This window comes from Chenopodium quinoa, unplaced genomic scaffold (assembly GCF_001683475.1).
Source record: "Chenopodium quinoa cultivar QQ74 unplaced genomic scaffold, ASM168347v1, whole genome shotgun sequence".
NCBI classification, from domain to species: Eukaryota; Viridiplantae; Streptophyta; class Magnoliopsida; order Caryophyllales; family Amaranthaceae; genus Chenopodium; species Chenopodium quinoa.
In genome coordinates, this window is record NW_018744620.1 from 415,279 (window position 1) to 441,246 (window position 25,968).

General features: G+C 36.5%; 2 protein-coding genes and 1 long non-coding RNA gene across 5 annotated transcripts; 1 reads left to right on the plus strand and 2 right to left on the minus strand.

Annotated features, from left to right (window-relative positions):
- Positions 1-6,719: 6,719 nt before the first annotated feature.
- On the plus strand, positions 6,720-13,048 carry LOC110700131. 3 transcript variants are annotated; one of them, XR_002507133.1, is made up of 7 exons: positions 6,720-7,059; positions 7,142-7,280; positions 8,368-8,656; positions 9,135-9,630; positions 9,803-9,913; positions 10,196-10,354; positions 10,913-13,048. It is a non-coding gene; the product is annotated as an uncharacterized LOC110700131 (long non-coding RNA). The 3 variants fall into 3 exon arrangements; XR_002507134.1 differs by having other exon boundaries at positions 11,498-13,048; XR_002507135.1 differs by having other exon boundaries at positions 6,724-7,059; positions 9,452-9,630.
- A 1,086-nt stretch (positions 13,049-14,134) lies between these two features.
- Positions 14,135-15,496, minus strand: LOC110700197 (methyl-CpG-binding domain-containing protein 4-like). Its single transcript, XM_021877703.1, has 2 exons — positions 15,464-15,496; positions 14,135-14,736 (listed from the first exon to the last, which is right to left on the minus strand). The coding sequence occupies exons 1-2, from the start codon at positions 15,494-15,496 to the stop codon at positions 14,242-14,244; spliced, it is 528 nt and encodes a 175-aa protein (XP_021733395.1). The 3' UTR covers positions 14,135-14,241.
- Positions 15,497-21,717: 6,221 nt separating this feature from the next.
- On the minus strand, positions 21,718-25,690 carry LOC110700132 (methyl-CpG-binding domain-containing protein 4-like). The gene is made up of 2 exons (XM_021877619.1): positions 25,455-25,690; positions 21,718-22,413 (listed from the first exon to the last, which is right to left on the minus strand). The coding sequence occupies exons 1-2, from the start codon at positions 25,551-25,553 to the stop codon at positions 21,922-21,924; spliced, it is 591 nt and encodes a 196-aa protein (XP_021733311.1). The 5' UTR covers positions 25,554-25,690; the 3' UTR covers positions 21,718-21,921.
- Positions 25,691-25,968: the final 278 nt, after the last annotated feature.

Here is a 25,968-nt window from a genome sequence, read left to right on the forward strand (position 1 = left end):
TTCCAATGAATTTATGACAAAATTGAAAAGATTAATTGTATATGAGTTCTACACTATAATTTTTTTATTAAAACCGTGCATCGTACGGGGATAATCTAGTAGAAAACGAAAAAGATAAAAAAAAGGTGGTTTGGGAGGGAAAAAACAACACCAGAAAGTGACATGTGTCATTCCTGGTGTCTTTTTTAGTATTATGTTATTGATGATTATTGATTTGAAGATTTGATTTGGAAATAAAAGTATGTTAGCGATACATGGAATATTGTTTTGGTAACAATTTTAGATATTAGATATAATATAAATGGCGTGAATCTTTTTTAGTGTTTGAAAAAAATATGATGGTCAAATAATAGGAAAAATATTTAATAGGAAGGTTTCATTATAATAATGGTAAATAATATATTTGAAGAATATTTAACGAATAGAAAAAGAAAAATAAAAAAGAAAAAGGTAGTTTTGGAGGGAAAAAACAGCACCAAGGGTGCCACGTGTTATTCCTGATATTTGTTTTAGTATTATGTTATTGACGTGTAAAGGCATGATTTAAACTAGATTAGTAGAATAATAAGACCTCTTTTAAGTTATAAGTCAACATAAACCTAGACTGATACACAGGTCAAGGCTTTACATGTTTTCCCAAGTGTCCTATTAAACCTCACGACACAGATAAATTTGGTAACACAAATATATACTATACAACATGATCTATTTGTCAAAAATAACGATTGATTCTAGCCTAATCTGATTAGTTACTGTAACTTATATCAAGGTTTGAAGACTGGCAAATTTTAAGAAAGTACCTATCTTGTGCTTGAGTTCGTTGCATATATGTCCCTTGCTCCACCATCTTTCCATCCTTAATTGAGAAAGGTGATCGAGTTAACATTTATAATGGTGTTAAGTCGAGCCACCACGAGGGTGGTTTGGCCTGCCACAACTCGGTCCAAGGCTTCTTGACTAACCTATAAGATTACATGTCCAAAGCACTAGTAGCTTCATCAAGTAACAAAATAATTGGATGCTATAGTATTTCTTTTCTTATAGTAATTCTTTGCTTTTAACAGTTTTACCCATCCTCGGTCTTTCTCCACATATGGTTTGGTATCCTCTTATAACGATCAGATTTGTGTCAAATCAATGAGTTAGTCTATGTTATCATTTAGTCAAACCAAGAATAATAGGGAATAATCAAGAGATTAAGATTATGAAAAAATAAATTAAAGAAGCAAAATTTGATTTTATAGTTAGGACTTTTTCAATTTTGCTACTACCAAAAGGCAGGCACCTCAGTTTTGCTACCCCTCCAATTTTTTTTTTTTTATTTTATTACCACCTAAATTACAGTTGTTAAAAATTGCTACCACTTAACGGAATGGGTTAGGATTCTGTTAAGTTTATTAAAAAAAAAAAAGTAAATTAAATTAAATTATAAAAAAAAAACAATAACCCAGATTTCCGGCAGCCCCTACCACCCGCCCCCTACCCCATTCTAGCCACGATTACCGGCCACCAACTCCCTTCCCTTCCCGTTTCCGGCCATCCCCTCCATTCCCCACCCCGTTTCCGGCCACCCCATCCCTTTTCCTCCCCGATTTCGTCCACCCTCCCTCCCCCTAACCCACCACCGAAACCACCTCCCTACCTAGCTATCGCCAAAAGCCCACCCCTTCCTCAGTCCCAAAATCCCACCACCTCCCCTTCTCCAGCCCGAAACCTCACCCAAAAATCGCACCTCTAACCCATAAACACCAACCCGAAACCAAACGGGTTTTAGGGTTTCGCTTATGGTGGTTTAGGGGTGGTGTTTATGGGTTAGGGGTGCCGGTTTTTGGGTGGGGGAAGGGGAGGTGGGGTCGATTCAAGGTGGGGGAAGGGGAGGGGGGCCGATTCCGGTGGGGGGGATGGGGAGGGAGGGTGTTTTCCAGTTTCGGGTGGGGGGAGGGGGGGTGGGTTGCGCTGGTGGGGAAAGGGATTGGGGTGGGGTCGCCGGCGCCGGCCAAAACGTTGGGCGCCGGTCGCCGGCAGGGGGGAGGGAGGAGGGTGGTGGGCTGCAAAGGTGGAGGAAAGGGAGGGGGGAGGGTGGCTGGGTTTTTCTTTTTTTTAAAAAAACATTTTTATTTATTTATTTTTTTTTTTTGAATAAACTTAACGGAATCCTAACGGATTCCGTCAAGTTGTAGCAATTTTTAACAACTGTGATTTAGGTGGTAGTAAAATAAAAAAAATAAAATAAAATTGGAGGGGTAGCAAAACTGAGGTGCATGCCTTTTGGTGGTAGCAAAATTGAAAAAGTCCTTATAATTAGTGATTATATTGTGCTCACGCTAATTTTTGTTGGGAAATTAAATTATTGGATTAGTATTCTAAGTTATATCTGAGTATGAATAATCTATTTTGCACCACAAAATATGAACATATATGATGGTTATCAATTTTGGTACCGCCAACACCAACTCCCCTCTCCTCTTTTAAAATGACAAGGAGGATGTTATAAAGAGCTCTAAAAATTGCCAACTATAATATAAAATTAAGTACATAAAACTTACGGTTTAAACTCATAAACATTAGCACTGTAAAGGATTCAATAACTTCATTCTCAATAACATCAACCTTGCCAAACAAGATTATCCCAAATAGTCCTTAAATAATTTATAAGGTCTTGGTTAACAAGGGTCATATGCCTTTGGTATCACACAACATCATAATCTCTTAACTGTATCCCATCTAACTTCACTGCTCCTTTTTCAACACCATAAAATCTTTGTATAAAGATCACTTTTGGCTTCCCACAGTCACTCTTACCCACTAAACTTTCACTTGTGCCTACTTTCACTTCTAGGTTGAATTGTCATAGGATCGCGCTCTTGGACTAGTTTGTGTATGAAAAGTCTACCTTCTGTAGCTCTAATCTTCCTATGTGAGAATTCCTATAAGTCTACTTCAAAATTATCGTTTGCTTATGGAATATATATTAATTGAGACAGTAAGTAAAGTATGATAAAATCTAATCAATCTAATATTATATCACTAATAAATAAAGCCGGTCTCGCAGCCAGGCCACGAGACAGCGATACTTGGCATTCCGGTTTTTTACCAAGTGTCGAGCCATGTAGGCGACAAATATATATTATTGTAATTAGATTAGATGCCACACTAGATTAGATTGGATAGATTTATTTAGGATAATTTATATACATAAAATAATTTATAATTCTTCTGAAAAAATTATCTTTTAATTGACAATAGAATTTTACTTATAACAACGACACACCACATATTATAATTAATATGAATATCCAATAACAATAGAATTTTACTCTTATACGAATAACCATGTAATTATGATTATAAACATGACCATGTATGATCATCAATTTTTTTTAGTCTACCATTGATTTACCATTAAAGCTTTTAAATCAAGTATTCTTCATATTCAGTTGTAATACTTTTGTGTATGTTTGTGATTTTGTTAATGAACTTAAAGAAGTCAAAAACTACATATAGGACACAACAGCAACTGTACAATACAAGGGAATCTTGAAGTGAATTTAGATCAATGTTAGCAAGGTCTTAGAAATTTACGGGTTTTACGAAGCCTCCGTAGCCCATTTACTTTCCATATATTACAAATGGTCCAATTAGGCCAATAATATAATCTGTTGATTTTACGTCTTAAAAAAATTTACTTTTAACTTTTTATTTAATATATTATTTTCTTACCGACGCACTCTTCTTTTCACAAAATTATACTCCCTCTATTATTTTATGTCCCATTGAAATTTAGCACATAGGTCGACATAGAACTTTGTTAAACAATATCTATATATATATATACTTTTTTTAATGTATAATCATAGTTATTGGTCGTAGTAGACCAAGTGAATATAGTGCGACTTACAAAAATCGAAAATAATAACAAACGTGAAAAAAAGAATAATATAGGTAGTATTTTCACTCTCTTTTTGTATCTAACATTTAAAAAAAAATATATAAATACTAATAATAATTATATTATTGTTATTATTATAATTATAATAATAATACAAAACATGCCCATAAATAAGTACACTCTTTAAAGGGAATATGGGGCAACACCCGGGGCACGTACTAGTATATAAATAAAGTAAGCATTCGGAGAGCCAGGTCAAATTTGAAGGTCGACCCATCCTTGAGACCTCTGAAAAAGTCAGTGTAGGCTACCTCATCCGGCAACCCTTGTATCTGAATCCTCATCAGGTTGAACCGCCTGATGTAGGAACGGAGTCCCTCCTTCTCTCCCTTCTGTATGGTCCCTAAGTCAAGGGTTGTCTTTTTAGCATGGATATTCATGGCGAAATTGAAGGTGAACAGGTAAGCGAGGGTCTTGAAATTATTCACACAACCAGTCGGCAGGTTGCCGACCCATTATTGAGCAATGCCCTTCAGAGTGGCTGGGAAGCACTTGCACCAGGTGGGATCATCCAACCCTTGAAGGTACATCAGGTTGGTGAAAGCCATCAGATGGTCTTTTGGATTCGTAGTGCCATCATAGGCGCCTACTAATACATTCATCACTTCGGCCGGCTGGGCGGCCTCAACTATTTCTTTGGAGAAGGCGGACGGTTGTTCTCCAAGTCTAAGCAACCTAAGTTGCCAGTCCATAGGCTGGACGTTTCTTGCTGCCTGTCCTCCAAAAGGGGTAGGCTGCATGAAATATTGGTGTTGCGGCACGTATGGCTGGGGTGGCATATACGGAGCCGCCTGGTTTTTCTGGGAGCCGGACCGGTGGGAGGTACCGCCTGTCTGGCTCTCGTAGTTTGATTGTGAATACCTCATAGAGGTATTGTGCAAACTGTCTTGAAAATCGGAAGTAGAGGCCGACTTTGACAGTCAGTCACTCTTCTTCTGCTCTTGCAACAATCGAGCATCAGAGTACATTTTCTTTGACCCATCCGCTTGAACATTACGGATGGGCTTTCTCTTCCCTGGTGACGGGAAGTGATACTTCGTCCAATCGAGTACAGGCGGACGCCTAGCCCCAAGCTTTGGGTGAGGGGTTGCTGAACGATCAGTAACTGGTCTCATCCTTCCAGAGTGGGAAGACTTTCTAGCCGACTGTTACTTTGTGGGAACAGGCGTTTTCTTCTTAATCAACTCTTGGATCTCTCCCTTGAATCCCCTCATGAAGGTCATGAGTTCGTTCCTTGTAATGGGAGCAGATCCCTCAGCCGCCTGTTGTTGCTCAGGCGGTGGGCCGACTGATTAACTAGGACCAGCTTGGCAATCCTCCCGTTCCCTCTTCTCGGTGGGGCGGGTGCGTCGGGCCCTTAGGGTCCCGTCTGAGGCCGTGTGCGTCTCCACCTCGACCTCATTATCTGTATCTTGGTCTGAGTAGACCTGAGGGTCGTCCACTGGACGCCTCTCTTCTGGATTTGGTACAGACTGTGATTCCATCTCGAAAGTACTCTCCCCACAGACGGCGCCAAAATGTTTCGAGGTTTTTTGATATCCTGCGGGAGAGTTACAATTCCGGGACTGGTATCCTTGCGCTTGTACCTACAAAACAACGGAGACTCCTTGTGGTGGGAGCTCCGCCTCCGACGATCAAGTTAGTACTTGTTTTAGGAGTAATAAGTGCGGAAAAGTAAAGGTGGGAGATCTGGTTCCTCCAGGTGAGGAGTGATCAATGTGTTTTGGTTTCTCTAGGTCAGAGTAATTAATTGTTGAATCCCCCTTTAATGAGGATTAATTAATGTATTTATATGCCTTGGGAAGCGTGACAGTCCTAGGTTTAGGTCAACCTAGGGCTGATTGGGCTTCTTTCGGTGACTAGGCCTTGGTGGTCGTTCTGCCCATTTGGCATAGGGGAGGCCACGTGGCGTGGCACAACTGGTACAAGGTGGACTGATCAGCACTTGACACGTGGCAGGCTCCGACTGGTCCATGTGGCGGACACATGGCAAGGCCTGAATGGTCCACTTGTCAGATGATGACTGGCTGGGGAAAATCCCCTAATCAAATACAATGGCAAACAAAGTTTTAGGGTTTACCGCCTCACTATTTTACTATAATTTTGAAACCCCGCCCTAATTTAATAAGTAAAGATAAAAACAAAAAAAAAAAACCATTTCTGCTCATTATTCCCAAGGCGACTCCAAACACAAAACCCATGCCCATGTCTTCTGCAACTCCGATTTGCCGGCACCGAAGCCGGCCAATACCGGAACCGCCGTCGTCATAGTTTTACTACTTCTATGAAAAAAACCGGCGACAAATCGGAGTGGTGGGTTATTGACTGCGAGATGCACGAAATCGGAGAAAACGTCCCATTAAGAGAACGCTTTGTCATTCCCAGAGATAATCTTCCCAATAGATGTCGCAAGCAGCTTCGCACCAGTTTATGCGCCGCACTCGTCTTGTTCTTAAAGACTCTGTTCGTTTCACTTTCTCTATCTTCCTTAATTTGATTATCAATTTTAATTTTTGTTGTTGGAAATTGATTGAGTAAATTAGGGTTTATAAAGGGTGGTTGATTAATTTGGGGTTTGAATTGAATCGCAGCATGCACACCAACTGTTTGCTAAAATTCCCAAGAGGAATGGTTGTAGAGCATTTCTGATTATTCCTGCTAATTTTTTAATTAACTGCAAAATACACTAGTAGAAAAAATGAATTAAGCACCGCACATTTCACACCGGTTCTTAAAAACCGGTGGCAAAAGAAATGGGCGGGATAGGGGAAATGACTTTTTACACCGGTTCCTATTAAATTGTTGCGAAATGTTTTAGAAAAAAACCGGTTTATGGCTCTCTTTCTTCTACTTTCTTTTTTCCCCCCTGCTTTCCCTCTTCGTTCTGCTCTTCTCTTTCCCTCTCGTTTTCGCATCTCCTTCTCTTCCCGAACTCCACTCCATTGAAGCAGCTCGCTCTCTCTCCGTTGAAGTGGTTTACGAGCTTTCTCACTCCATTGAAGCAGCGCCTCCTTGTCTCTCCATATCTCTGGCCTCAATTGAACTCGTGCTCTATATTCTCCATTGAAGCCGATTCTGAGCTTTCTCACCTCCATTGAAGCAGCTTCGAGGTAATGTGGTCTTCTTAATCTACCGAATTCCTTCGCAATCTAGGGTTTGTCGTTAATTTGGTTTTCAATTTCGTAATTTTAGGGTTCTGGTTTTATTTCTATTTTTTGTCGAACAAAATACGTAGAAGGAGAGAGTAGGTACTACCCGTCGCCACTCACCCTTCGCCGGCCACCCTCCGTTCCCCTCAGCCGTCCTTCGTGCGTCGGCTATCGACCACCAGGTAATGGTTTTTCCTTTTTTTTCGTTTTTAAAAAAACATTGCTAACCCTAACCCTTAATTGGTCTTATGTTTGTATTCTATAGTTAGTACTTGGTTCTTGTGCTGCTTCATTGATCAGTGCTAACCCTAACCCTAACCCTCAATTGCTTTGGTTGATCAGTGCAAACTATAGTTAGTACTTGGTTCTTGTGCTGCTTCATTGATTCTATTAATTTTAAATTGTCTCAAGGATGACAATGCAGTCATATCTCTTTCCATGGTGTTGTTTAATCTTTCCATTTCAGCTTTTCCCTGATCCATATATTCTTGAAACGTACCTTATGTTGTGAAATCTTCGTGCTGTGCTTTTTACTCATCCAGGGATTATAACTCTGATGTACCCTTTGCATCTTCCTCAAATCATATAGTAACTTCAGTATCATGGCGTTTGTTGTTATCTTGCCCATCTTAGACACAACAATAACTATCCCTCCAAATAGGTGTAGTTGTAGTAGTTAATTTAAGCGTAAAAAATTAAAAATCAACTTAGGACACACCTGAGACCCCAAATGAACCAAGCTGACAAGTTATCCTCCTCCTTTCCCCACCTCTCCCCCCCCCCCCCCCACCCCCAACACACACACACACAACCAATGACAGTGGAAGAGGCAAGGAAACTGATATGAACTACTCCCTCTGTCTCTAAAAATTTTTTTTTTTTTTTTTTGTGTGAGACAATCACCATCCAAACAAGAAAACTTTTAGAGACGGAATGAGTAATTAACTTAACATGATTTTTTTTTTTGGTTGTGAAATAAACTTGGGTAGCCTTTGTGGAAGCAATCTGGGCTATACAGGTGAGAACTGGTGTTGCCGTTTCTCCATTTTGTGATAAAAGCCAGAAATCCTGGTATTTTTTAGTCATTTGTAAGTTATGATTCATCTGTGTGCTTTGCCTGCTCATCCTGCATGCACCAACCTTGGCCAGTGTTTCTGAACATTATTTTTTTCAACCCAATTATTCCTTTTTAGTTTTTTATGGTAGGAATCTCTTGCATTTTCCAATCATGGTGTACAGATCATGAATATCTTCTCTGTTTTTCTGCAGAAAAGCTCATTGCAGGTTGCTAGTCACTCATGATGATTATAGCATGATGACTAAGCTACCACAGAATAAGACATCAGTGGTGACAATATTAAGAAACCCAGTTGATCGTGTATTCAGTACATATTTATTTTCGATTGCAGTAGCTGCTAGATTTTTGGTGCATCCTAACTTAACTTCTGCCATACAAATGGCTGGACGTTTGTGAAAGAAAAACAATGTGGTTAGCACGCTGAATATATGGCCATGAAAGTATTTGGTTCCATGGATGAGAGAAGACCTATTTGCTAGGGTATGGCTTACTATTGTTTCTTCTCTTATTTTTATTAATTGGTGAAAATTCATATGTATGGTGTCAAGGTTTTTACAATTAATTTTATATTACCACGTTGCTTTCATTGCTTCAACTGCATTCATGTCATTTAGAGCTCTTAATTTGCATAGGGAGTTAAGGGATCTTGCTGGAAAGTTAATAAAAGATCACAAGTACAGTGCTAATACTTATATCAATAAATTAGAGGAGAAAATAACCTTAGTAAAAATCATAAATTTCTAAAAATACCTGTTTTTGTTGTCCATTGATGGTTTGATTTGGTATATTATCTTTTCTATAAGCTTTTATCGTGCATATTCCCAATCATGCTGTCTTCCTAGTGTCCACTATGCCTGCCACGGCGACCACTTTTTTAATTTCACTATATAAGTATCTTGTTAGAAACATATAGTGTTTGGTTGGGTGTTAACCATTTTCTTTTATTTGGTATCTAAAGGGATGAAAAGCAATTTTCCCAAGGGTGGAAATCAATTTCCTTTTGTAAGTAATTAACACATTTTCCACTCTACTCCTTGTCTTTCTTATTCTCTCCTCCCATCCATTCTCTCCCTTTTACTTTTCTCCATAACTTTTCTGGTATGCTACCAAACAAAGGAGAGTTTATCAGGTTTATTTGCATTAATATACTTCGTACAAAGGAGTGTTAAATGAGCACCGAAATAGGTAGTTTAATCGCTACTCTTTCTTGATTTTTATGTTTAATTTGTTAAATTTTTCTATTTTTATTTGCGTATTTCTTGATTAAATTTGTAGATTGAAGCAGATTTATGGTTTGGTATATACCTGTGTTTGTTGATTCTGGGGGATTTGAAGAGTGCATGAATTTCCTGGAGTACCTGAATGGCTGTAATCACAACTGGGATAAAGCTTTCATTGGCTAAAATGCCATTTCAGAGAGGCAGAAAGATTTTGGTTATTGGAATCTAGTCAAGGTATTGGGACTTTTTTTGTTCTGCTTGATATTTCAGATCAGTTCCCACTATGTTATGCTAAAGCATCTATTATTTGCCAAGTTTGGCATTTCTGATGAAGTTTTATTAGCCTGTCTCATGGCCTTTTATTCCTGTTGTGTTATTGACGATAATCTTATAATAATAATACTAGGTATTAGGACAGAAGCAATAAAGAGTTATTACCTGGTCAGTCCTCCTTCAACAGGGATATTTGATGTATGGTGCTTGCACATACCTGTCAAGGATCAAACTCCATTCCAAGGTCTACCTTTTTTTGATTTTGCACCGTGAATGTATATTAGTTATATACATATATGCAGAGTACATTGTCTGTTTTTTTTATTTTTTGTAACATGTTATCCTGTTTTGTATTATACTTTGTAATAAACTACATGATTATGCAATGACATCTATTCAACAAATGTAGTGTATATTCATGTTGAACACATTTTACATAAATATAATGTGTTGTTGCAATAACCCCAATGTTTGTGATCATAAGACAATATTGTTTTACTACTGTTATCATTCTTTCTTCATTTAGAACTGGTATTGCTGGTTGAGGAAACTGTAAGGTCAGAGAATCTTCGGTCCCATGAGAAACCCATTTATCTTGTTGGAGAATCAATTGGAGGATGTATTGCATTGGCTGTGGCTGCTCGAAATCCTGATATTGATCTTGTACTCATTTTGGCTAATCCTGGTAAGAATTATTGTTTGTATATTGCAAATTTTTCTCTATGATTTCCCAAGTAAATTTTCTTGAGCTGAACTACCATCAATCTTTTATTCCCATGTTTTTTTTTATATTTTTTTTTATAGAAAATATACCATTAAGTTGTATCAGCTAAACTTTAGCTAAATGTGATGCATTCGGTGAATCTCATTAGACGTTTAGAATGATATGATTTTATCGATACCCGGTTCCACGATTTGCAAAAATTCTCTATTGTTGAAGTGAAATGCCTAGGACGTACAAAGACCATTGGTTAATGAGGAATATCTAGGAGCATATGTAAGCTAGATTAAAAATATGTTAAAACATCTCTCAAATCCTGGAGATTAGAACATTGATTTTGTTATCTCTGGTTATTTGATCCTATCAAAATTGTATTCAACATTGTTAGTCTACAATCACTTGTTAGTTTGCCTCTCCATAAAATCCAAACTTTACTGTGGAAATGAAAAAGAATTTAACTCTCATGTTTATTCAGTAACCTTGCTTGAACTAGTGATAATATTTTGTTGATTGGTCTTGCAGCTACATGTTATAGCAAATCAAACCTGCTACTTCTATTTCCTTTACTAAAAATCATCCCCAATGACATTTCTCTGATCAGTATATGAAACATGCTCGGCCTTATGACAGGTTTAGTTTCCTTTTCATTTATCTGATTTTGTGTTGCTTCATATCTATTTCCTAATCTTCCTAGGTTCTTTTAATCAAAGGCTCTTTGATACCTCTTTAGCAGAGCAGGTGTAGGGTCCTAATTAATTTGTGCTCTAAGTTACTCATAATTAATGGTCCTACACCATAGATATAAGTGTGAGGGTGAAAATGCAATGTCCTCCTTTGATGACTGTAGTGCTCCACATATTCAAATTCTGTCATCAACAAAACTTTAATTTATTTATTTTGGTTAAAATCCATTTTAAGGTGTGTAATTTTTGCCTATTGTTTAGTTTTTATTCTATTTTTTTTGTTGGTGGTGTGGGTTTCTTGTTGGTGGTGTGTGTTTCTGTCTTGTTCAAGCTGTTAGGATGCCTGGTCTGAACTTCTGGCTTTCTGTTTGCTGTCTGCTGTTCTGCCTGCTGTCTGCTGTTGTGGTTGCGCTGCTGTGTTCAGTGCTGCTTTGCTGACAAGCTGCTATACGTTTGTGCTGCTGTTGCACTGTTGTGCTGTTGGTCTGCTGGTTTTGACAGCTCGTGTTGGGTCTGGTGCTGGCTGCCTAACCATGGTGTAGCTTCTGGTTGCTGTTTTGCTTGTAGCTGCTGTTGGGGTTGCTGGTTGTGGTGTGGTTGTGCTGTCTCATTCTCTGTTGCAGGCTTGGGGTCAGTGGGAGCTGCTGCAGTCTGCTGTTTTTTTTTTTGCCTTAGTTTTTATTCTATTTATCAAAGATGTAGTGCTCTTTATCAGATGTATGACACAAATATTGAAGAAAATATGTGTTTTATGTATATTATGAACTAATTAACCAGCGTAAACAATTTAAGTGCAAAAAACAAAAAAATAAATAAAAATTGGGGCACTTTTGGCTATACGTTTGTGCTGCTGTTGCACTGTTGTGCTGTTGGTCTGCTGGTTTTGACAGCTCGTGTTGGGTCTGGTGCTGGCTGCCTAACCATGGTGTAGCTTCTGGTTGCTGTTTTGCTTGTAGCTGCTGTTGGGGTTGCTGGTTGTGGTGTGGTTGTGCTGTCTCATTCTCTGTTGCAGGCTTGGGGTCAGTGGGAGCTGCTGCAGTCTGCTGTTTTTTTTTTTGCCTTAGTTTTTATTCTATTTATCAAAGATGTAGTGCTCTTTATCAGATGTATGACACAAATATTGAAGAAAATATGTGTTTTATGTATATTATGAACTAATTAACCAGCGTAAACAATTTAAGTGCAAAAAACAAAAAAATAAATAAAAATTGGGGCACTTTTGGCTATACGTTTGTGCTGCTGTTGCACTGTTGTGCTGTTGGTCTGCTGGTTTTGACAGCTCGTGTTGGGTCTGGTGCTGGCTGCCTAACCATGGTGTAGCTTTTGGTTGCTGTTTTGCTTGTAGCTGCTGTTGGGGTTGCTGGTTGTGGTGTGGTTGTGCTGTCTCATTCTCTGTTGCAGGCTTGGGGTCAGTGGGAGCTGCTGCAGTCTGCTGTTTTTTTTTTGCCTTAGTTTTTATTCTATTTATCAAAGATGTAGTGCTCTTTATCAGATGTATGACACAAATATTGAAGAAAATATGTGTTTTATGTATATTATGAACTAATTAACCAGCGTAAACAATTTAAGTGCAAAAAACAAAAAAATAAATAAAAATTGGGGCACTTTTGGCTATACGTTTGTGCTGCTGTTGCACTGTTGTGCTGTTGGTCTGCTGGTTTTGACAGCTCGTGTTGGGTCTGGTGCTGGCTGCCTAACCATGGTGTAGCTTCTGGTTGCTGTTTTGCTTGTAGCTGCTGTTGGGGTTGCTGGTTGTGGTGTGGTTGTGCTGTCTCATTCTCTGTTGCAGGCTTGGGGTCAGTGGGAGCTGCTGCAGTCTGCTGTTTTTTTTTTGCCTTAGTTTTTATTCTATTTATCAAAGATGTAGTGCTCTTTATCAGATGTATGACACAAATATTGAAGAAAATATGTGTTTTATGTATATTATGAACTAATTAACCAGCGTAAACAATTTAAGTGCAAAAAACAAAAAAATTGGGGCACTTTTGGCACCGGCTTTGGGAAAGAACCGGTGCTAAAAGGTTTTTTAAAAAATATTTTGGGGACTTTTAGCACCGGTTTTCAGAACTGGTGCAAAAAGTCATTTTTCCCACCGGTTTTGAACCGGTGCGAAATCTATGGGGTTTTAGCACCCCCCAAAACCGGTGCGAAATGGGGGGTTTGAACCGGTGGGGAATTCGTATTTTTGCCTAGTGATAAGTGTCCTGTATTAGGTTTTGTAGGAGAATCTTAGTTTGACATCAATTAGTTTATTTTTGGTTGTTGTGATTTTGAAAAATGTTTAAATTTCTGCCCTTCAATTTGTGTTTTCATTTTTCCTGATTCTGCTCAAATTTCTTATTCTTTACCATTCAATTGATCTGAATGTATTGGACACATTGCTATTAGGTGTTCAATTCTTCACAATGTCGTGTGTATATGTTGAAAAATTAGATCATGTTGCAGCCTTCACAATTTTTCAACACTAATTTCTAAATGACAACCTAATCTAAGTAACCCCACTAGAGAGATAAGAACCAGGATTAATTTCCTCAGAGATTACCAAGCAAGGAAGAAGGGAATTCTTAAGTAACTAACGAAAGCTAAGCAAACTGTAGAGTGGGAGGAATGTAGAGGGAAATCTGGGTTTATACGATTTTAGAGAATAACTATTTGGAAAAGTTTTTAGGAAAAATATAAGAGAAAAACTGAAAAACCAAGTAGAATTCCGAAATTCGAAATTTGTTATGTATGGTGAGGTGAAATTGATCTCTCTGTTTCTTGCAATATATTATGGGAGAAAAAAATGACTTGTTATGCAAATGTTTTTCTGTTGTTCAAAAGTACATTTTGTATATCATCATGTCTTAAAACCAGTAACTTTGCTTGAATCAATGTCCTTAAAATTATAGATTGGGGTGTTTTATGATCAAGCCCAATGTATGCTTATGATGCAGTTTGTTGTTTTTCCTTAAATAATACCGTAGAGGTTTATGGTCAATTGGAAACATTATGACATGACAAAATTTAGTGACCACGCAATAATTTAACACACCTAATAGTAGTCTTACATGGACTTATACAAGCATGAAGCATCAGTAGCAAAACTTAAAGGCACTAGTAAGCTACAAAGAAAACGGTTTCAGACAGGATTTAGGATTACAAACACTTAATAAGTTGATAGCTATTTCAAGTATCAGCAGGCTTTGAATCTTTAGCTTTCTTGGCAGAAGGTTTCCTCTCGATATCCTTTGGTATGGTCTCCTCCACCACCTTTGGTACCGTAAAGCTGAATTCAGTAACAGATACACCTTTTATCTTGGGATTTTCTTCTAGGTACTTGGCCACCTCGGTACTAGACCTAACTTTCTTCCCAGTGGGGGTCACATAATGAGCGTCCAATTTAGAAAAATCCCTTCTAAGAACCAGCTTTCTCTTAAAACCAACTGGGGTCCTTGGGATGTTAGGCTTGTCAATCACCCAGGTCCTGGTAGCATCCTTTTCAATATCAGCTGGATCAGCGCATGAGACGTCAGGCTTCTTATTGCATGTGAAAGGTTCCAACAATGAAAGGTTCCTCCTGATCACCTCACACTCTTCTTCGTTGGATATGAGTCTCCTTTTAAAGCATTCACCGCATTGCACAGCATAAAGCCCAATGGTATTCGTCCCTGTCTGGGGTTTCTGCAATGTGTAATTAATTAATTAATTAATTGGAGAGTCCATTGAAGACAGTGATTGGTTTGGACACAATGATTGGGGTTTCTTGAAATTACTTTAGCATAGCAAAATATATACAAAGTATATGAGAAGGAAAATGTATTCTAAGATATCTTGCTACCCCACTCATTGTAATTAAAATCCTTATTTAAATCTTAGAATCTTACGATTTTACGATTTATGTATGTCATACGATTCGATTTGCGATTTTACCCGATTTTACATATTTCTCTTAACTCGCGAAATCCTTATAAGTTTAGAACATGCCTATATAATTATTTATAAATATATTTGATTAAATTTAGATATGACGTCTTGATTATGCCTGTCAGTAGAATCTTACGATTTTACGATTCGATTATGAGAACCCCTTCCGATACAAAGCAGAATCCCGATTTTAATAATTTTGACCCCACTCCAAGTTAAACTCGAGTTTGAGCTGCCTCATTTAGCTATCACACATACTTGACAATTTATTTTTCACCTACAAATTGACGAAGTAGCAATAGCAAACTGACAAAATGAGTGCTCAGTTCACGAGCTTGAAGCTCTCCAGCCAAAAATACGATGCTCCCCCATAAGATTAAGTTCTACTCGTATTTACCCCAAAATAAGTGATCCTTATTTTTTAGACTTGTTTAAGGTTAAGTTCTGCATTTTATTGAATGGGTATTAGTCTGTCTTGGGAAACCTTTAACGTGTCAATATATCCAGTATTAGCCATGATTTGTGATCAAGGGAGCTCTGATCATGCTTCAGCTTAATTCGTCTCATTAACTCTGATCTATAAATAACATATATTGTACTATTTGTTTTTGTCGCAAACAATGGTGAATTATATTTTAAGATCACTAAAAGGTGAAAAAGGCAATATCATTCTTGTTGTGACATGGCACAAACTTCTGGTTAAAATTAAGTTTAACAGGAATAATTCAACATTTTGTCCGTTCTCCCATATTAATCCCACCTTTTGATTATTTCTCATTAATCCAACCTGCCTTCCTTTTTCTCACAGCAACCCTTGAAGGTTGACTACCGGTACAACCGGTTACAAGTGCTACGTGGCACTTCCTAATTGGTTTTTTGTTTTTTTTTTTATTTACTTTTTTTTTTTAATTACGAGAAGAATAAAAGAAATAAAAAGAAAATAAGAAAGTAAATAAATAAAGAAAAAGAAACAAAAAAAATAAAAAGACCAGCCATTGAGCCATACAAACCGACCTTCCTCTTCCTTAATCATGTTGGCTGCTCACATTCACCATCAACATCACATAATCATAATCGAATTGGAGGTGGAGGCCAGCACTGCTGTCGGTGATGGCTATGAGGCTGTTTCGCCGGCTAACGGTGTAGTTGTCGTTGTAGTGCCGGTGAGGGGTCTTGTACTCACCCTACCCCTACCCCCACCAGCCCCGAAACCCTCACCCTACCCCCTCCACCAATCTGAACCCCTACCTCACTTCTCCCTAAGCTTTGAAAACTGGTGATTTTTGGGGTGACGGGTGGTTTTTGGGGTTGGAGGAGGAAGAAGGAGGGGGAGCGGTAGCGGTAGTGGTAGCGGCAGGGAGTGGTGGCGGTTCAAGTGCGTGGCACTGCTGGTAGTTCGTCAGCGCGGAGGAGAGAGAAGGGAGTTTCGTGGGTGGTCGTGAACAGCAGCGTGGGGCTGCGGTTGGTCGGAGGGGGCAGGTGATCGAGGCGATGGTGGCGACGACGGAGCTGCGGTGTTGGGCGAAGAAAATGGGTAGAGCTGCCATGGCCTAGGTTTTCATGGTGGGTGTAAGGTGGCTGAAGGGAGGAGGGGGTGTCTGAGATGATTTTTTTTTTCCTTTTATACATATTAAAATTAAAAAAAAAGTAAATTAAAAAAAAAACAAAAAACCAATTAGGAAGTGCCACGTCAGCATTTATTACCGGTTGAAACGGTCAGTGACCTGTAAGGGTTGCTGTGAGTAAAAGGGGGGCAAATGTTGGATTAACGAGGAATAATCAAAAAGTGGGATTGATATGAGAGAACGGAAAAAAAATTTGAATTATTGATGTTAAATTTTCCTAAAATTAATATACTTATATGCCTTCTGAGAGAGAGTTAATCCTACTTTTTACTAGCATGCACTGACATAATCTACCATTTGACAAAGTAGTAAACTTTGCCTCCCTTCCCTGGCTCCACGAAAAGCTTCCCAAGACTACTTCATTCTCAATCAAGTAGATTTAATATGTGAGGCAAATAGCACTTAGTTTTCCATGAGAATAGGATTCAGGAATACAAAAGACTGATCTAATCACCTGAACCTTAAAATAATGCCTCTAACTGTTAACATGGAAACCCGGCCTAAGTGGTAAAACCAGACACAAACAATTTACTGTCAAAATCTTGATATTTTTCAAATATGTATCTGAGAGATAGGTTTCTCGCTTATGTGATAATACCATGTTGCATTTCAATAAACTTATCAATTAGTTACGATAGTATATGAGAAAATAAAGAATGCACTAAACTAGATTAGCAGAGTCCATTCAAAAAAAAAAAAAAAATGATTAGCAGAGTAATAAGACATCTTTTAAGTTATAAGTCAACAGAAACTTAATTAGACTAGCTAATACACATGTCAAGGCTTTACATGTTTCCCTAAGAGTCTCATTGAAACTCAAGAATAAATAGAGAAATTTGGTGATACAAATATGTACAATAAGTAGAAATGTCAAAATGGTTTGACAATTCGGTTTGAAACGGATCGGTTTGAAATTGGTTTAATTGGCCAACGGGTCGATATGATTTCGGTTCAGTTAAAATTATTTGCGGTTTGATTTATATTGTTTAAATTTGTTTTGGCCAGTAAACGATTCAGTAAGTAAAGAAGTCAATGCAAACGGGTTGCGGTTTGTAAACGGATCGGTGTAAATAGTTTTTAAATGGGTTTAGACAGTTTCGAGTTAGAAAAGGGTCGAGTTAACAATGGTTTGGTTTTTTTTCAATTCGGTTTGTTAACGGATTCGGTTCTTATACGGTTTAGCATTATTTGAATTAGTTCGATTTTGGGTTACTAAAATACGGTTCGGTTCAGTTTTCGGTTTAAAAAATCTATTTTTAATCGCCCCCGGTTCTCATTTGGGTCGGTCGTTTTCGGGCAGTTAAATGGTTTCGGTTTCAAATTTTGACCTTATACTGGTTAGCAAGTTTCATTTTATATCAAGCCGGGACTTCATCATTTCATTTATAGGCATCATATTATATACAAATTCTCATTGATTTTATATATACATATCATGTTATATGTTTCAATTTTAGTCATACGTATCTTGCTAGTTTATTACGAAGTAGCTTATAAAAATTTAGTAATATTCTTTATTATAATTTTTGTATTAACTTTAATTTGCTTTTGAAAAATCAAAAAATGCAATCATCTCATTCTAAAATTTTTGACAATAATGCATCATAAGAATTTGATTGGGCCAGCTTTTGTACAATATAATTCCGAACAAAAAATGAAGTACTTTCGTTTAAAGACAAGACGAAGATTAACTTTGGTTAATCCATAATTTCATATAAAAGTAAGGGAAAACAATAATGTACTCCATAGTAAACATGTGAACATAATTAGATTTCATTTAAAATTCATTTTAACGTGATTCAAATCTTCTCTTTATAGTAAGTGGTTTGTAAACGGTTTGATTAATAAGCGGTTCGGTTCATAAACGGTTAGGTTTGTAAGTGGTTCGGTTTATGAACGGTTTAATGCAAACGGGTTGTCGTTTGTTAACGGTTCGATGTAAACAGTTTAAATCCTGGTTCAAACGGTTTCGGGTTATAAACGATTCGATTTTTCGGTTCGGTTTCATTTCAGTTCGGTTTAGAACTGAAACGGTTCGTTGACGGGTTCGGTTCTTATACGGTTTAACATTATTCGGATCGGTTCGGTTTGAGTTTACTAAAATATGGTTCGGGTCGGTTTTCGGTTTCACAAATCGGTTTTTAATCGGTTCGGTTCTCATTAGGTTGATTGGTTTCAGGCAGTTAAAAGTTTTCGGTTTGAAATTTGACAGAGCTAACAATAAGACATGATCTATTTGGCAAAAATAACAATTGATTATGGCCAAATCTAATTAGTTTCCTTAACTTAAGTCAATGTTTAATTTGAAGACTGGCAAAGTTTAAGAAAGTATTTCTCTTGTGCTTGAGTTGCATGTATGTCCCCATGCTTCACCATCTTTTCCATCCTTAATAAAGGTGATGGTAGTCATAATTTTTTATGGTGTTGAGCCGATGAGCCACCATAAGGGTGGTTTGGCCAGCCATAATTCACCTTACCAATTAAACTAATGAGCATCATCACTTTAGCAAATTCAATAATTTCATTCTTAATAGCATCAACTTTGCCAAGAACAATATTATCCCAAATGATTATTGAATAAAATTATAGTCTTAGATAGCAAGGGTCATATGTCTTTGGTATCACACCATATCAAAATCTCTTAAGTCCATCCCATCTAACTTCACTGCTCCTCTATCAATACCATAAAATCTTTGTTAAGATCAATATTGGCTTCCCACACTCACTCTTCCCCACTGGCAGACTTATTATAGATAAAATTATGCTTCTATTGTTTGTTATCATTATAAAACAAATTATTTTCTTAAACACAATATCGGAGTGGCAAGGTTTAATGTGATTATTGGAGAGATGTTTGCCATTTTCAAAGCAAGAAAATATGATAGGTTATAATTTCATTAAATCTTACTTTTTAATCAAAAGAATGAAAAAGGTTGTATTTCTTTACCATATATTTATTTTTTTATAGGTTATCTGGTGCATTTATGAGGATTAAATAGGGATGTGTTTCTTTAAAGATGCACCTTGAACCTTATGTAAAAGTTATTTCATCTGCCTTCACAACATTTAATTTAATAGTATTATTGCTAATTAATTGATTATACATATTTTCTTATCAACTTATCTTTATGTATGCTTAATTGTTGCGTTTGTTAAGAGAATGCCCTCCAGATGAGGCATCAAATAATCATGTAGGTGTCGAAGGCGTCAATGGCAACGATGATATGAGCCATTGATGCTTGCATATCTGAATAGCATCTTATCATGAGAAGTTACAATGAATTAAAGTTTCCATTTGAAGTTATTAGATATCTGTTTTTTTTTTTTTTTTTGTTTAGTCTATGTTTTCTTTAAGTTTTGTTGTTAGTTAGTGGCTTATTATATTAAATGGTTTCAACTACATAATACTTAGTTATGAAATTCTATTTGAACTAATAATTAATTCATGTTTCTTTACATTAAACAGTATTACCTTATATTAGAATTTGGATGGTATATAAATTTCTCTTGTAATGATATAAGGGTAAGTGATTGGGGAATATTCAAGTTTATCTTGATCTCCTATAGAAAATCAAGTATCGTATACACATTATATGAAGAAAAGATATGGATTAAAATAGATTAGTAAAGTAATAAGACCTCTAGTAAGTTGTACGTTAGCAAAAACCTAGACTAACACACCTATTATGGCTTTACATTTTTTCCTAAGAATCCTAGACCCATTAAAATTTATGATACATGGAGAAATTTGGTATTACAAATATGTAATGTAGGACATGATCTATTTCGAGAAAAAAATACTTGATTCTGGCCTAATCTAATTATTTTCCATACCTAATCAAGGTTTGAAAACTGGCAAAGCTAAGTTTGAGAAAGTGCCTCTCTTGTGCTTGTGTTGCATATTATTCTTATGCTCCACTACTTTTTCATCCTTGATAAAGGTAATGGAGTTAAGAATAAAAATGGTACTAAGCTTGTGAGCCACCATGAGGGTGGTTTGGATTTTCATAACTCAGTCCAAGACTTTTTGATGACCAACCTCTTATTAAAAATTACATATTTACATGTCCAAAGCACTACTAGTAGCCTTTTCAAGCAACAAAGAATTAAGTGCTAGTGTATTACTCTCCCTATAATAATTCTTTTTGCTTTTTGATAGTTTTACCCTTCCTCGATCTTTCCCTATTCGGTTTGGTATCCTCCTTATAAGAAGTTATGTCAAATCAACGAATTAGTCTATATTATCATGTAGTCAAACCAAGAATAGTGATACGAAATAAATCAAGAGATTAAGATTGTAAAAGGAAAGAAATCAAAATGGTCAAATATGATTTGATAAATTTTGATTGTGTTCACTCTAATTTTTGTTAGGAAATTGAGTTAGATTAGTATTCTGAGTCATATCTGAGTATGAATTATCCATTTTGATTTTGGTTTGGTTTAGGTTCATTATAAAATTGAAATAAATAAAGGATTTGGAAAGGGGATAAATCAAAGAATGAAAATTTGATTTGATGATCTAGTATGTAATTGTTGTAATTAGCCTACAAAAATCTTTTAGATAAAATAACTTAATCTTATATAATACATCCTCCGTTAAAAAATTGCAACACTTTAACTAAATAAATGTGAGTGCTTTTTAGGCAAAGCAATTTTATGAAATGGAGAAAGTATAGCTTTTTTAAATTACATTCTTTTTTTTTTTTTTACTGTTAAATGTTTACCTAAATTAGGACGGCTAACGCACACGATGTATGCGCCATAGTTAGCTATGTCCGAATAGCTCTTTAGGTTTAGCATTATGTCACAACTTTAGATTTTGACTCGTTGGCAACATTAGTAGAGGAAAATATGTAAATAAAAATTTAGGGTATAATCGACCACACACTATTCTTACGAGTAAAATTAAATAAATAACACTAATAAAGGCAAATGAGTAAATAAACAATTTAGAGGGTGTAATTGTCCAAACACTATTTATAAGGATTATCTCATACTTTTTAAAAGCTAGGGATAGACTCATTTGCTAAACTTTATTTTAGTTTTTATTAACTTAACATTGGGAAAACTTATTCTAAATATCTGATAGGCATTGAAGGACCAAAGCCAAACATACAAAACATACAAACAGCCGACTGGACAACTTAACATTGCAAATTGAGGGTCAATTAGATAGTGTATACCTAACAGTAGTCTTACATGGACTTATACAAGGATGAAGCATCAGTAGCAAGACTTAAAGGCACTAGTAAGCTACAAAGAAAACGGTTTCAGACAGGATTTAGGATTACAAACACTTAATAAGTTGATAGCTATTTCAAGTATCAGCAGGCTTTGAATCTTTAGCTTTCTTGGCAGAAGGTTTCCTCTCGATATCCTTTGGTATGGTCTCCTCCACCACCTTTGGTACCGTAAAGCTGAATTCAGTAACAGATACACCTTTTATCTCGGGATTTTCTTCTAGGTACTTGGCCACCTCGGTACTAGACCTAACTTTCTTCCCAGTGGGGGTCACATAATGAGCGTCCAATTTAGAAAAATCCCTTCTAAGAACCAGCTTTCTCTTAAAACCAACTGGGGTCCTTGGGATGTTAGGCTTGTCAATCACCCAGGTCCTGGTAGCATCCTTTTCAATATCAGCTGGATCAGCGCATGAGACGTTAGGCTTCTTATTGCATGTGAAAGGTTCCTCCAACAATTTACTCCTGATCACCTCATACTCTTCTTCGTTGGATATGAGTCTCCATTTAAAGCATTCACCGCATTGCACAGCATAAAGCCCAATGGTATTGGTCCCTGTCTGGGGTTTCTGCAATGTGTAATTAATTAATTAATTAATTAATTGGAGAGTCCATTGAAGACAGTGATTGGTTTGGATACAGTGATCTTCCCATTAGTGCCATTACAAAAAAAGCATAAATGACAAAGAACCAAAGAGCATCATGAGAGAGATTTCTTGAAATTATACTTAAGCATAACAAAATATATACAAGTATATGAGAAGGAAAATGTATTCTAGGATATCTTACTAGTTACTACCCCACTCCAAGCTCATTTAATAGGTAACATTGAGCTTTAGCTGAGTTAAACTCGAGTACAAGTAGCCTCATTTAGCTATCACACATTCACACATACTTGACGACTGATTTTCACCTACAAATTGACAAAGTAGCAATAGCAAACTGACAAAATAAGTGCTCAGTTCAAGAGGTTGGAATTCTTCAGCCAAAAATATGATGCTCACCCACCCACAACCACCCCCCCCCCCCAACCCCCAAAAAAAACAAAAAAAAAAAAAAAATGAAATCTTTCTTTCCTTTTTGTCCCCCCTGGTTGTGGTAAGGATTAGGCCAAGTCCATCTTGCTGTAGCCCCCTCACCTCGACCTTGGAGGCGAGACATCCTTAAAAGTTATTAATACTTCAGTGTTGAAGATGTTTGGGGTTTGCACACATGCGTTCAAATGAGTATATGGATGGAAAAGGGGACCCACCTCAAGCAACTAACAATAACTATGAACCTAAGACTTATACACACTCTGGTTTAAAATTACAGACTTGAATTCAAGGAAAGATTCTGAACTCTTCTTTCTCATAAAATGCTAACCTTTGCCCCCTTGTTTGTTCAATGATATTTACAATCATTTTAGTGACGCACCTCAGCTCTACACTCATAACAATCTATACCTTAGAGGACCCATAAATAGATATAAAGCAAGAAAAAGTTCATTTCTTCACTCAAAGTTGAAAGCCAGTTGTTATATATATATATTTAGTTAGCCATGATTGTGATCATAGGAGCTCTGCTCATGCTTTAGCTTGATTTATCTCATTAACTCTACAAATAGCATATTGTACTATTTGTTGTTGTTAAGGGCAATAAATGAAAGTACATTAATTTTCGTATTACCCAACTTCCTTTGTGAATCCCATACATTGCTTAGCTTTACAACATGACAGTGAGTTCTTTCTCCAACTAAATGTCTTACCTTTATAAAGTTTCCACCAGCATAAAGTGATGATAAAGAGAGTATAGACTACTGCAAAAGCTCAATCTGGTACGACTAAAAAATGAAGTATCTTTTATACAAATATGAATTTTAATTCCCCCTCTATTTTTCTTGTTTCTTAATTTATTTTACTATACGTAATGAGGGAGATAAGTGCTCCAAATTTCATAACCTAGACAAGGAGGTCAAACATAGAGCAGCCCCATCAAAACAGGAGTTGATCTCCCAAGCTGGAGATTCTATGGAGTATCTCCACTGACTTAAAAGACTAAGGCATTATATTAATACGGAGTACTATTTACACAATTCCTCATTCCTAAATGAAATGGTTAAAGATCAAGATAAGAGATTTATATGGAATAGGGGAGGAACAACAGAAGGGATTATAAAGTACCACAAGTGTTGATTTATATATTGAGATCACTAAAAGGTGGAAAAGGCAATATCATTCCTGTAGTGACTTGGCACAAACTTCTAGTCAAAATTAATATACTTATATGCCTTCTGAGCGAGAGGTAATCCTACTTTTACTAGCATAAAGTGACAAAATTACCATTAGACAAACTCATAAACTTTGCCTCCCTCCCTGGCAAAAAGCTTCCCAAGACTACTTCATTCTCAATCAAGTAAATCCAATATAAGAGGCAAATAGCACTTAGTTTTCCATGAGAATAAGATCCAGGGATACAAAAGATTGATCTAATCACCTAAACTTAAAATAATGCCTCTAACTGTTAACATGGAAATCAGGACTAAGTGTTAAAACCGGACACAAGCAAGGTTGAATTTGTAGATCCCATAAGGAACACAAGGAAAAGATCCAAATAAGTTTTACATCAGCTTCTAATGGTCTAACACTACACACTGCACATGGGTATAAGTGTAGTCAAGGAACCTACAAGATGATAATCTGTGACATGAAAGCCAGGTAAGTCATCTTTTGCACATCTTATGCAGCACTGCATGTGTAAAGGAATCTAAGGATTGTAACATTGATACATCATCCTTCAATAGCAAACATTCCCATACGATTTCGTGAATTCACGTGGAAATTCTTATAATAAACAGACATACCTTACAGTGACAAGAGTCGCCCTGCCCCACTTATAAAAATTACAAATCTCTATAAAGGTCCATAATAGTTACTCCATATTCCACAACAATCACTCTCATTTACACAATTGATATCTCCAGTCAATATTACTCGAGTGAAATAAGAGTGCAATTAGAAAGCACAAAATGTACGAAACTCTGAAATATACTCGAAAACATTCAGCTCACAAAATGAAAATAACCTTGTTACAGCCAGAAAATCAAGCTATACCATTAAGCCTGAAAGGAATGTCACTATATACTACTTCAAATCCTTCCAAAAACCCTTTTTAATTCCATTCTTGACGCGACAATTACATAGCTTTGAAGATTTTCTCTCCCACACAGGTTCAAAAGTTGTTAAGATCCTCAACTAGTTTCAAAATGGGTAACCAAGATTCAATTGAGACGCTATTCTTAGCCCAGTATAAAAAAATTAAGGAAAACCCTCAATAATTTTCACAATTTTACAAGCACCCAAATCATAAATTGAACACAAAATCATGCAAAAGGGTCGCTTAATTCATAACCAATTTCAACAAAAACACAATCATCTCAAGAGATTTAAGCATTTCCCTACCTTGATCAAACATGCACAATCAAATAAAAATTCTACATTAAAATCCGAGCCAACAGTTGAAACAAAAATGCAACAGAAAAAACCCTAAATCGAAACTAAAAACCCAGCAATAGATGATGAAATTAATGAAAATAGGGTTTGTAATTGAGGAGAGAGAAAGAGAAGAAAACCTTAGAAGATGCGGGAGTTGCCGGAGCTGGCGGATTCCGGGAAGTGACGGAAGCTTCGGTGGTCGGAGACTGCGACGTGACTACCGACGGCTGAGACATCGGAGATTGCGGGGTTGTTGTGGACCCCACAATAAGCTTACAGAAGAGAAAGAAAGAGAGAGGGGAAGTAAGGAAAGAAGCTGAGAGTTAGACGAAATGATATGAAAACAAAATTGAATTGAAGATCTAGGAGACTGCCTATGTTTTTTTTTTTTTTTCTTAAATAACATTAGACCTTGTTCTTTTGAGCTGTTCTATTTTGCTCTGCTCTGCTCTGCTAAAATATTTTGTACTCTGCTCTGCTTAATAATAATAATAATTATTATTATTAATATTTAATAATAATAATAATAACTAATATTTATAGATAATAATAATTAATATTTAATAATAATAATAATTAATATTTTATAATAATAATAATAATTTATATATAATAGTAATTGATAATAATAACTAATATTAAATGATAAAA